Source organism: Meleagris gallopavo, chromosome 3 (genome assembly GCF_000146605.3).
Source record: "Meleagris gallopavo isolate NT-WF06-2002-E0010 breed Aviagen turkey brand Nicholas breeding stock chromosome 3, Turkey_5.1, whole genome shotgun sequence".
Taxonomy (NCBI): Eukaryota; Metazoa; Chordata; class Aves; order Galliformes; family Phasianidae; genus Meleagris; species Meleagris gallopavo.
This window is the reverse complement of record NC_015013.2, coordinates 53,723,130-53,737,045: the sequence shown is the minus strand read 5'-3', so window position 1 is coordinate 53,737,045 and position 13,916 is coordinate 53,723,130. Positions and strand designations below refer to the sequence as shown.

General features: G+C 37.5%; 1 protein-coding gene across 1 annotated transcript in view; it reads left to right on the top strand.

Annotated features, from left to right (window-relative positions):
• NOL4 (nucleolar protein 4) overlaps positions 1 to 13,916 on the top strand; it is an 85,478-nt gene that overhangs the window by 7,893 nt on the left and 63,669 nt on the right. The window contains exon 2 of the mRNA XM_031552952.1: positions 10,436 to 10,719. Within this exon, the coding sequence (XP_031408812.1) occupies positions 10,519 to 10,719 (201 nt within the window). The 5' untranslated portion in view covers positions 10,436 to 10,518. The remainder of the gene's footprint in view (positions 1 to 10,435; positions 10,720 to 13,916) is intronic.

The following is a 13,916-nucleotide window of genomic DNA, read 5'->3' as shown; positions in this document are numbered from 1 at the left end:
AAATTTAGATGCATTGATTAGCGAAATGGCCCTGACAGTTTCAATTTCGAGATCACAATTCTGGTGAGGAATAACTGAATGTAGCAGAACTGTCTCTCAGACCCTTAAGGCTTTATGAACTTTCTGCTCATTGTATCATTGTTATTTGACTAGCTAGAGATCTAGTAAGATCATTCCGCCTTCAGCTACCTGTTATTCTGCTGATCTGTAAATGATGTGTGAAGAAATGTACTATTGGAACTCTACAAAATGCATTGGCCTTGACACTTTTGCTAAAAATAATTTCTGAAAAATAAAAGAACATGTTTTAATTTTGACAATGAGATTGGAAGTTAACATCTATATGTAGTAGCACGATGCAGTCAGAATTTAAAATTGGGGGGCTTTAACAAAGGCAGGAAAAACCTTTCTGTAATATTAACTATTTCATGGAAAGCCCACAGTCCTCTGCCTTATATCATCCAATGGGTGATAAAGATCCCAATAGTAAGTGTCAATTTATAGATATTATTTGAAAATCTGCTGTTTTTCAATGGAAATTAAATAATATGATTCAGGATTATACTGTCTTTGGCCATGTTATTTCATAGTTATATTGCAAAAGAAGGCAATAACAGTGCCTTCTAATGAGATTCAATACTACAGAGCAATAGCAAGTAACAAAAAAGAAAAAATTGGCTCACCCACTTTCTGAAGACCAGTGACACTTCAAGAGAAGTACAATCTCTACCCAGAAAGATGGTGCTCACTAGGCTGCTAACCTTAAATGAGGGGGGTGAAGAGGAGTAGATCCAGGCTCCACCCCTTCTGGTCACTCGGGTGCGTGGCTTGCACCTGAGCTCCCTGGATTAGCCATGCTTTCTCACCTGGTGCTCAGCCTGGCAGTTCCACTGCAATAGTACAAAAAATAGCAGAAATTATAATATTGTATAACTTCTGTACATATCTCAGGGAGTTTTAGCATTCATTACAAGAAAGAGGTTTTTCAGACTGATTAAAGGGTTGCCAGGAACTGTAATTTTTCTTCCTTTTGTTTGATGCTTATCACTGCAATCAACATGCTGGTGAGGCTCCTGATGTGGCTTTGTCCCTTATCTCAATGGCAATATTTTTGCATTCAGGTAAATCTTCCGTAACACAGATGAATGTTGTCATCTTTTGCATTATTTGCTGATATTTAGGGCAGTGTTTAAACATTGTAGATGCTGAATATTTTTAAGTTGTTTTTGACAGATGTAGTGAAAAATAAAATTAAGACAGCATAATTTAAATGGAATTCAAAAATGGTTGCATTTCAGATGGAGAAAGGCCAATGAGTTTGTTATCAAGAGTTTCCTTGCTTGACTGGAATACTGCTTTCACTCAAGCAGTGAGGACACCACTCACTGCGGCTACCCAAGGCATGCTCAAATAGGGAAACAGTAGTGTATGTGGTGCCAGTGACATCCCTAAACATTTAAAAGTGACAGAATAAAACAATTCAAAAGGAGCATGTAAACTATATCCATCAAATGTGCTTGTTTACTCAGGTTTGTAAGAGCAATTTTTCAGCTCAGAATTCTTCATCAAATTTCTAAACAGTAGTTTGTAAGTGAATTCTGCACCATAAAGTTTGGGCCTTAAAGAAGGGTTTGAACACAGTGCTGCTAAGGCAATATGAAGCTCAAAGCACTCATGATTGCTTTCTAGGCTTCTCTTTCAGATCTCTCTTGCTTACAAAGAGAACTATAATGAACCTTAGGTCCTCAACCTTGCTGCTTTTATAGAAGGGCAGGTAAAACTTTGCCTATGAGAGCAGAGCAGTCATGCAACCATGTGTCTTGCTTGTGTTCAGGGCTTCAACCTTTTAGAATGGAGTACAGACTGATGTCACTGTGAACCCTCTCAAAACACCAAAGCTGGCAAGCTGCATTTTAGACTTTTAAGGGTTTTATTAGAGACACCAGTATTTGTGGCATGCAGTCTGTAGAGATTTTCCTGACTCCAACTTGATCTTATGTCTTTGCTTTCGTCTTCTGGGAGATCCTGATGAAGTAGAAGCTGACACTGCACAAATGCAGTAGATATGAGTGGCAGATGAGTTTAGCATAATTCATTTCAGCCTCTTTTAGTTGCTGCTTAGTAACCAAACTTGACCCTACATTTTACTCCTTTGTCTGTTGCTGGCACCTTACCACATTCCTTTCGCTGCCAGGCATGGCTCTAGCAGTTAGCTGGAGAAGCAAAACCCTCTTTCAGTTTGGACAAGAAGGAGGCAAAGGTAAGATCTCTTGGGTTATACAAATACAAAATATTTTGTATTTCTCTTTACTTAACATGTTTCTGTCTCCCAAATTCCTTTGTTGCAGATATGTTTTGTGCTTGGTTGGAATTTCCCTCAAAAATAAGAGCTGGTCCATCTTGAACCCGATCTACCAGTGTGCCTTCCCCATTTCCTAGTTTTTTATCAGTAAACAGTTCAAAAGCCTGTAGTCCTGTTTAGGATGGGTGCAAGCCAATACCTCTAGCACAACTCATCCATCTGGCTGAGAACTTTTTCCTGAAATGCTTGTCCAGAAATGGAGCTCTAAGCCACAGTTGTCAAGGCCAGATGACATTTTACCTGATAAATAAACAGATTAAAAACTTTTAGAGATTTTCTGGTTTTCTGTATTAAGAACTGCCTGATAGATCTTTTGCCACAAAAGTGCCCCAGAGGTTTCTGCAGAGTAAAGAGAAAATAAGAAAATTTTCTCTCTGGATGCAGTTAGGGCTATGTCTTTTGATGTGGAAATACCAAAGCACAAGTAAAAACTAGATGCATAGTGATAATAAGACAACAGCGGACACAGTGAGCTATTCAATTGGTTATTTACATGCATGGTACCCCCCCAAATAGCTATTCTGTTCCATCTCCTTGTGCATATTCAGGAACAGAGTTCTGCAGGCAAAGTAAACCTGCAGTCACCCACAGAGCTTTATAAATGTGCCCTTCTCAGCACTGCTATGACTGCTATGACTGACAGGGCAGCATTACTTTTCTGACAGTTGCTGATGCTGTGGAGTGGCAATTCTTTGTTCTTATTTAATGTTATAATTGAATACAAGGATCTGCCTGTTTTGTGCCTGCACCTAGAGACGTTTATCCGTAGACAACCTGTTAATTTCTACTTTTTGTTTGTTTAATAACAAAATAAAATTTACAGGCTGGCTAAAGCTGATACCACTGTGTATTTGCATGTGTATATCAAAGCCTATGAGTTTTACTGTCCTCTCACTGGCAACAGCTAAAGATTAGTTTTGTATTTTCTTTGTTCCTTTTCCCTTATATAAAAAGATGCAATGCTTGAACACAAAATTTACTCCTGACCATTATTCCATCTGAAAGCAGCAGTGAGGGGTTCAGTGATTGACATAATGTTGAAACTGATGGAAATTCCAGGTTTTAATTTCAATGCAGCAAGTTCCATGGTTGAATTCATAGAAGCCAACCACATCAGGAAAGTGATGTGTAGAAGGATAAAACAATAATTGTTAATGTTGTTAACTGAAGAGGACAATTAATACATATTTTGGCAAAGAAGCCAGTGCAGTCCCACTGAGAATGGAGGGAATGTTCTTTGCACATCACACTCATGTCCTCTGCAAGGCCTTGCCCACCTCTTTATACCTCTGTGTTGCTTTCTTGCCACAGTACTGATATTTCAGATGAAACACAGTGGCAGTAATTTTTCTGATGAGCACACAAGTGTCAAACAGGCTCAAAGAGTAACTGGATATTTAGAAATGTGCTGAGTGTCCGATCACCTCCAGCTCAGAAAGACCTTGAACTGAAATTCCAGTTTCTGGGACAAAAAGTACAACAGTACCAGAAATTCCAGAAACTAAGGGCTGGACAAGCTGGAGAGGGGAGAATTCTCTGCATTTGCCTTATTCTGTTCCCGAAACATTTCCTAATAGCCACTTCTGGAGATAGGATATTGCGTGGAATGGATTTTTGATCTAACCAGCTATGTCCATTCTTATGCTTTATGAAATAAGGAATAATAGAGGGTCTGAAATCACCTTTGTACCTCCATTAATTCTCTTGGTGTTCTTTATCATAATGTGAAAAGAAAAGGAGAAGATGAATAGATTTAGTTGATTCAACTGGCTTTTAAGTTATGTATTGAATTCGTGCTTGAAAAATGACTTGTGATACAAATGAAGCATAACCAAATACATAACTGTGACAAATTGATATTAAACGGTCATTGTGAAAAGTGGTGGGAGTGAAATGTGACCTCGCTTTTTTTATTGGGTCTTTGAGAAAAGTCTTTATAATTATTTCATACTACAGAAGTTCCTATGAGTCTGCTGTCTATACCATCTTTTCTCTGATTCACCATGCTCCTCTCCCCAAATTGCCTGCTACCGGTTGCTATCAGTAGAGGTTTTTTTCCAGTAGCTACCATTATGAAGGTTTGTTAGCATGGCTTGGGCTTGTGAAAATACAGAAGGAATATAATTTACTTACTTTTAAACATTTGCTTATGCCGCATATTATTTTCATCAAAATTGTATTTTAACACAGAAAAAAATAAAGCATGAATAATGTTGAAGCCGAAGGTTTAAAGGAAGCAGCACAGTAACTCAAAACTGCTCTGGAGTCTGTCATTTTTTGATCTGCAAGTGTCTGTTGCAAGTGGTCCTGTCCAAATGAATCAGATTGCTATGGCTGTAAGCTGTTGTTCAGCAAGACCTCAGCTGCTGGTATCCAGCCCAAAGAGATTAAATCAACCTTTGTTATACAGACCTTTGGTAGGCAATCTGTGAGAGTGGGTTTTATGACACTCTGCACTTGCACAGGCAGCAGCTTCAGTCTCACTCTTCCCACTCAACTCATTCATTCCAACCTCCTCGTTTTAGAAAGAACAGTTACCCATCTTACAGTAACTGCAGCTCTCAGAGATGCTCTGTCAACAGGCAGCCCACTCCAAGTGTTCATTTAACCTGTGTTAAATGAACATGCTAACCTGGAGTCTGCAAGCATCAGTGTATGTCTGGCTGCATATGTGCTCATATCCCATCTTCATGTCTTACAGCAAAGCAAGCAAAGTGGCTCCAACAATTGCCCTATTCATTTGTTGTGATTAACCAGACTGATTATCATTAGTAATGGTGTTATCTTGTATGATTCTGCTCATATGGTCAATTTTTTCCTAATTTTCCTAAAAGAGCTAAAGTTGCTCTGTTGCAAAGTGGCTATGTTATAACTGCTTTGGCATCTTTGGGTTCTCGCTTCACTTTTTTTGTTAACGAGAGGAATCCTTAGATTCCCGGCCCATCACCACCCTTTCAGAAGATGTGAGCCTCCAGGTGGCTGTGTGGTTGTGGGACTGTGTCATGCTACTGCTGTTAGAGCTGAAGGGCAAAACTGTAGATTTCTGACTTGTGAAATATACAGTTAGTTTCAGGTAATTTTCATACAGATTTCAACTAGAAAAACTAGTTAAGCATGCTCTAAATATTATTTGAATTCTAGCTTGACAAGTAATTTGAGAAAAGGAGACAAATTATTCAGAGATCTACTTTGTGTGGAAGAGTTTGTTGATTCCCTCCCTGAATTATCTGCAAGGAATATGAGAAGCCTAAGTGATATATAGTATGAAATTATTTCCTAACAATAACGCAAGAGATCCTTTAAAACACCTGAAGATTTTTTTCTCACAAGGAGATAAGGAAGAATCGTATATATGTACTTTAGTTCGAGGTTCATAGTAAATCAGTGATGCTTATATCAGTTTTAGATCTAAAATTTGTGCTCTCAGAAAACTAGTGTTTGAGGGACTTGTTATTCAAGTCAAATTTCATGCACGCTTCAGCTTGTTTCCCTTTAAGAGAACCCTTACTGTGAACAGTGTTGAGGATTTGACTTATCTGATCTGAGGACAATTCTCTCTGAGTGGAAGAACTCCATTTTAACATGTAAAGAAGAATTTTTACTCCAAGCAAAATGTGCTTTTTGGCCCATTCAAAAACATAGATGCTGTTGATGGGAAAAGGTAATCCTTTATATTAATATCTGACTTCTTGCTCTAAGTCAGTGTCCTTGGACTGTGCGCTGTCATGGAAATCACTTGCACGGTGTGATGTGTAAAATATGGATAAACTGATTTTTGGCAAAGATTTAGGTCATGTAGTGGATAACTAAAGTGAAGGATGCAACTGTTCTGAAAAAAAAATCTATTTAGAGTACCTGTTTTTGTGTGTTGGTTGGGCTTTCTTTCCTGCCACTTTTTTCAGTTTGGGCTGTGCTCCTTGGTTCAGCAGAAGGCAGGATGCTGTCCCATTCACACAACAAGCTTTTCTCTAGGGGGGGCAGGTTATACTCCTTAATCCCTCAAAGGGCATATCTGTGTAGGCATTTCTGAGAAGCAAAATACATACCTGTTTTGCAGTCAGATTCTCCCTTTTCAGGCTTATGCAACAGAAAATGTAGATATACTTCCATCTTTCCAGTGTGTGGGGTAAGGGTTCAAAGTGACAGTTCCTAAAGACATAGTTTGCTCTGAGCAAACATCATTGTCTGATGAGGCCATCATTCACTGTCAAGGTTGATGTCTCTGGACAGCGGTGACCTGGGGAGGAATTGAAGATGTGAATGACTGGAGGGGGAACAACTGTTTACAAGGGTGGATAGTGATAGGACAAGAGGGAATGGTTCTAAGCTAAGACAGGGGAGGTTTAGGTTAGGTATTAGGAAGAAGTTTTTCACACAGAGGGTGGTGACACACTGGAACAGGTTGCTCAAGGAGGTTGTGGATGCCTCGTCCCTAGAGGCATTCATGGCCAGGCTGGATGTGGCTCTGGGCAGCCTGGTCTGGTAGTTGGTGACCCTGCACATAGCAGGGGGGTTGAAACTAGGTGATCTTTGATGTCCTTTTCAACCCAGGCCATATATGATTCTATGATTCTATGAACTCTTCCCAGTTCCTCTTTTGTGACTGTCCTGGCACGTGACATAAGTCAGGAAGCTATCTGCCCCTCTTCTTTCAGCTTGTGGTACATGCAGCTGCAGGGTGCTTTCCTGCAGGTATTCCCATAAACCTTCACAAGCGATGGTTATGGCAAGAGGCATATTGCAAAACACACTGTCCTTGCATCAGTGGTGCAACCACTGCCCGCACATGAATTGACTGTGGTGAATGCCAGGCCCAGGCCAACCCCAGCTGCCACCATGATGCCAATGAATCCCAGGGCCCACCATGCTCCTTGCTTACATTTCTCTGCAACCCAGAGGCTGGGCCTCTGCCTTTGTGGCCCACCTTTAGTGGAGTCCTTCATGAAACAGGAGCCTTTTTTTCCTCAAACCAGTTACTCACACAGTCTGTGTTTCTGTGCCTCAGGCACTGGGTAGCTCCAGCTTTAAAGTAGCCTTATTCTTGGCATGAACAGACCACCTGCCCGAGAATGAGAAATGCATGAAACCTTGTAATTTAGTTACCTTGGTAACATCTGTAAGGAACTACCAGTGCTAAACCAATATTTTTTATTTGTTTATTTTTATCTCTTTTATGGCAATGCATATTTATTTTTACTTGGCAAAAGTGTGCTTTCTGGTCATTGCGGCCGTTCTCCTGAACATTTTTCCTAACTGACAGTCAGGAAAATGAGCAAGGTTAAATGACTGTAAAAGATGATATTTGACTTTATAGTAGAACTGAGATCTACCATCAGGTAACAAAGCTTTTGCTAAGCAAAGCCAAAGCCATGCATGTGCTGTATTATTGTTTCAAAATAACATTTGATGACATTTATTCAGCATAGGTATTTTATAGAAATTTTTCAATAGTTATATTTCAGAATAAGCAGAAAAGATGTTTAATTTTTTTCTTTCAAATTATAACAGGCAGACATGCAGGTTTTAGTTGTCAATCATTCATCATACAGGAAAAAAAAAAAACACGAAAGAAAAGGAACAGAGAATTAAAACCACAATTAATGACTCCAAGCCCAAAGTAAAAGCCTTGCTTTGGACTTTAACTGTTCCTGGATCTGGCTCTGGACACACCTCCTTTCCTACTCCATCACTCCCATTTAGCCATCTGGCTCCTCTGCACGAGATTCTCAGCTGCCACCACAGAGTGGCTTCCCAAGAATCAGATTTAGCTGCTGCAGAGGAAGCATTGACCTCAGCTTTTAGCTGTGCATTCTCTGGTAACTGAATTGTTTCTCTCTTTGCTCCCAACCACAGATAATATCCTTAACTCTTAAAAGGGAGGAGCCTCCACCACTTGGTGCTGATTGATTTAATTAATTTGAATCTAATTGTCCCTTGTTAAACCGATAATCAAAAAGGCGATCGTCTAATAACAGTCTAAATACAAATCAGCCCTACCAAAAGAGTTTGTCTTTTAATTAAACTGGATTTCTTTTTTATATTTCAGAGCTTTTAAAATGAGTAGAAAATAGAGCTGTTTTCTTAAAAAAAGAAAAAAAAATCATTTCCCTTTTAAAGTACCATTTCTTAGTTCTGAATTATACAATTGTGTATTTATTTATGAAACTTTATTTAGAATTTTAGTATTTTTAAATTATTATTATTATTATTATTAATGTGTTATTGTTAAGGTCCTGTGAGTCATAAATCACAAGGAATGGTAAGGGATACGTTGTGTTGACCTCAAAATTATGTCACTTTAGTCTTCAATTAGCCCCAGGTTTTTAAATAAGAATGTCACAGTGAGATGGTGCCTAGCATGCAAGTTGTATGTATTTAAAAATCTGCTTCTAGGAACAGCATGTATCTTTTAGTGTATATACATTTGTATTTACAAGAAAGGTAATGTAAAAATGTTATAAACTGAAACATATCTTGCTTGTTTTTTTTTTTCATTGCAGCCATTAAATATAAAGCGTTTTGTAAAAGTCAAATCTGCTCCTTAAGTAAAAGCATTTAAAATGTGATTTTTATTATGTATTTTCATGAAAATAGATTTTTTTTACAGGTTTAAAACTAAAATATCTTCATAATGGAAGCCAAGTCTTATATACTTTGACATAGTGGTGTTGGATGCATGCAGCAAGAAAAACACTGATGTATGATGTCTTGCCTGTGGCTCTTTAAGTACTTAAGTGAATTAGATCACTACCAATTTGTATTGGAATTTTCTTCACTTTTAAAATTCTAATCTGAGGGTCGGAATATTTGTTTTTTATTGTGTTAACTATTGATAGACAATAGTTTGATCAGTCGTGTAGCTTGAAGTGTGAACGTTTCTGAGCACATCTTTTAAAGTATGCGTTGTGGTGTCTTTAAATACCATGCGTATATGAACATGTTTGTTTCTTTTCAATGGAAAATGATTAGGAGAGCCTGATAGCAGATGTCATATAAAGGTCCATTTCATCTCATGTCTCCACTTTCGATGTGTATGAGTTCCAGGTGGCTAACTCCTCAGTTTTGATTCCAGCTTCACTGCCTATGATAAACACAGACTTGTAGGACCCTGGGCTGGGCTTTGCACTATGAGCTAAACTACATAAATTGCTGCAAGGTGCTTGATAGAGCAAGTAAGCAAATTGAGGTCCAAATTCATCCACTGAAGGATAAATTGTTTATTAGATAGCCAAAAGACTGCTTAAGAGTAAACAGTGGCTGAGAAAGTAGAACAGGTGGCAAATCCCAGTGCTGACAAACACAGGATATACAAACACAGAAGCATGTCAAAATATATGTTAACCAGACTTTTCAGCTGTAAAATATAGGGGCCAACACCACCATATCCCGAGTCTCCAGATGTAACTTCCAGGTTGATAATTTAATCATTTATTAAGTAGTATTTTAAAATATATTGTAACACAATGAATGAGCAAAAGAGATGAGCACATGAACAAAACAAAGAGGGGATCTTTTGCTTTTGGAGTCGACTTTCCCATTTAATCTCTATTGCCAGCAGTGAATACATCAGATATATTTACATTGTATCTGTGTAAGAGGATGTTTATGAATATGACATATGCTACTCTGCACCCTTAAAACCTGAGAATTACATTCTCTCTCAATACCATGTGCATCTCTGTTAACTTCAGAAATATGCAAGACTGCAGCAACGAGCACGACATAAGAATAAATAAATCCATAGACATATGGACAGACAGATTGTTTAAGGCAGATTTTGTCACTTTGTCCCTAAAAATCCAGTGAGATGGTTAGCTTTTGTGTACACAGTGACACTAAGGTGTCAGCCCAGATCATTTCCCTTAACTTGCAATATTTTGTTGGTTTACACAAAGTTTTTATTTGAATAAGTGGAGGGGTGTGCACACACATTTTGCAGAAATGTACTGGGATTAATTAACATTAACACCTTTTAAACTCTATTTTAAAAAAGATTGTGAAAATATAGATTATGTTTGAACTGGACAAAAATGATGATGTGGCATATGACTGAAAATATATATTTTTTAATAGATGATTCAGCCGCAGAGAGTTTTAATGGCAATGAGACCGTGGGACACAGTTCCAATGCTTCAGGGGGAACACACTGCAGGGAGATGGCAGAAACCAACAGTAATGGCAAAACAAATCTGGAGCAGGATGAGCAGCCTCTGAACCTGAGTGACAGTCCCCTCTCTGCTCAGCTGACTTCAGAATACAGACTAGATGATCACAGCAGTAATGGAAAGAACAAATACAAGACTCTCCTAATTTCTGATCTCAAGATGGAACGGGAGGCAAGAGAAAATGGAAGCAAGGTAAGATGCTTCCACGTGCTCCAGATATGAAGTGTGTAGATTAGAAAAGGAAACGCTTTGAGAGGCCAAACCAAAGGTTATTCCCAGATAAGTACTTATACAATGTGTCTAATGTGTGTCACATCATTACTCAAATGCTATATATGGATTTGTATGCTCTGTTACACATATATGATGCATACTTACATTTAGTGTATGCAAGTGTATATGGGTGTACGCGCATATATGTATAGGCATACATAGTGTGTTCACACTTCAACAAAAATCTTTGCAATTCTCCATCAGACATGAATTTTATCAGCTCATTTATTGAGAACTGTCTACATTATCTATTTGAGAGATATAAAAGTATGTTATTTAATAAATATATATATATATATATACTGGGATACTCATCTATATGTATATTTATAGACGACCATCTCATTACATGTAGTATGTGTCTATAGAATGAATCCATATAAATGTTAAGTGTGTATGCCCAAACAAATTACTATGTGTGAACCATCAGCATCTGAAAGGAACTGATTGGGTTCCTTCCTGATTGTTTGCGTTATGCAAGCACCTAACCTGAATTAAAACTGACAAATTTGCTTTAAGAGGCTGTAATCCCCCGAGGGCTTTTCTTTGTAGCTGCCTTTATGTGGGTAGAGAGGAGCAAGAGTGCTTACATTGTGAATAAAGGTAGATCCTATAGACTAGATAGATAGCTTGATAGATATTTGTCATGAGGGCATGACAAACGTAGGGAGGGTGAAGAAATGGCTTATATCATAGAAATTATTTGTTGTTCTGCTCTGCTCTTATTGGCAACAAGTTCTTGATTTTTTAATCTGATAACTCCCAACTGGATTACCTCTTTTACAGCAGCAATAATAAGATGTTAGTACTGGATCCAAATACTATTAATGCTGGTCACTAGCTCTCAGTAGCACACTACAAAATAACCTGACAACACATGTGTTCTTTGAACTCCCTTGTTTTTTGCAAAGCTTTGAAATATGAGTGATGCGAAAAATCACTTTTTTAAGGCAATCCATAATGGGATTGTACATGACTGATGCCTGGAGAAGAGCAGTTATTTTCATGAAAGTTTTAACTCCTGTCATCATTGCCTGTGGTGTAAAAATAAAAACTTGAAATGTTAATTCAAGTGTCTGGTTTTGATGGGTAAAAAAAAGGGAGACAAAAAAGGAGATCTTTAGTAGTTCTCCTTCTTGGCCAGTTCCATTTAGCGAATCATGTATACCCAAACTTTCTCCACCAAATCTTCATGTAAAATTATTTATCAGCATGGAATGCATTTGTTTCTACAAATTCTAAGTTACTGAAAATGTTCTGAATAACTCAAGTCTGGGAGTGTGTATGCACTCCAGTGCTGGATTTATTCAGTACTTTGTCTACTGCACAGTGAATTCCAAATTGGCATATATGAATGGTATTTTCATTTGCTCCAGGGCACGTTGTTCCAATGAACCTTCTCTAAGCCAGTCACCCAAACACTGATAGACACACAGGCTCTTTCGCCTGAGGTGTATTACTGCTTTTGCCATTACTCTTGTACACAAATAAGCTTGGTGAAGGAAGGGAGAAATCTTAATGTGGAACTCATTCACAGCTAAGACGAGAATATAACCTAATATTATTTTCTTTTCAATTTTATTCTGTTTCAATGCAGATACAAAGAAAAAAAAATTATCAGAAAGTGTTAAAAATCTGTTTGTAATGAGTTGAGATGACAACCAAAGACAACTCATTCTTTGTTACTCTACAAATTTTAAGATGTCTGAATCATCCCCCACATCGATATACTCTTTCATCACTCACTGTCATCCTACCCACTCCATACTGCTAACAGTATGCAAATTTGCCTCCCCTTTTTATCCTAGCAAAACTCATGTTGATGGTTACAGTTCATTTATATGATTGATTAAGTACGCATGAAAAATTATTAAATATGGAGTGAAGACTTCAGGAAGAGCATACTTCTGGTACGAAAAAATAAGTCAGAGGTTTGTAAGCTAATTGTAGAATAAAATTATTTTTGTGGCCACATTCTTATTTTACAGATGAATTCTATTCATAACTTTAAAAGTAGTTACAGAACAGTTTTAGAAGTAACAAGAATCATAGTATGTTAGAACAAAATGGGCTTACAACACCTCAGTGTTTCATTCACATACACGTTCACTTATATAAATCATTACTATTGTTTTACCTAGAATGCTGAAGAGTCAGAGAATGTCTTACAAGCCTTACACCTGATCAAGAGAAAATTACATGAGACATTAGTGATAAAAAAATCTGTTTTTTTAATACAGGGAAATATATTTTAAATCATTGAGTTAGCATTGCAGGAAGTAATAATTTATGCTTCATCCGTTTTCTACAATGGCCCATTCAGCCTCCAGAAGATGTTACTTGCTGAAGATGGCCAAATCTCTGTGAAACCCACAGGTGAAAGAATGGAGCTGAGAAGATCTGATAGCTGATGTGTTTCTTACCTGCTCTACCTGAATAATCTTTTGGATACTTCATCATAGTTTTAAGTAACTCAAAGCTGCAGTTTCTCTGGTCAACTTGCATTCATTTGGATCGGTCTCTAGGTTTAAATTTAACTTATACTATCACGTCAAAACTGAATATAGCCAGAATAAAAACCAAAAGGTTACTTGTCTTTAGTTGAAAGTTATCAACACATTATATCTCTTCCACCAAGTCACAGACTTTTAATGTGAATTTATTTTCCTATTGGAAACCAGTAATTTTCTTAAACTATATTGGAGGTATTTGGTTGTACAATGCTATTTTTGAGAAAATTTTCTTCACGTGTAATGGTGAGCTCCTCCACTTGACAACAGAATTCTGATTGATAATTGTGTACATGCTGTGGATATATGATCACAGGAAGCATTGGAGAAAAAATGATAGTGTTTCCATCATATTTTCTTTACGTATCTGGTAGGTAATAGGCAAATGTTTAATGAAAATGCTCACTTTTTTCTTAGATTCCGATTTTTAGAATATCCACCCATTTTAAGCAGTTATATGCTTACAGTATGTGGTAAGTTTGCTAGAAGGAGGCCTCGTTCTAAAAGAGTGAGAGTTCTGGATGTCAAAACAGGGACGATTTGCATTTTCCTAAAATCCATGCTCATAGATAAAATGACTGATTATTAAGAAATGTGGATTTTCTG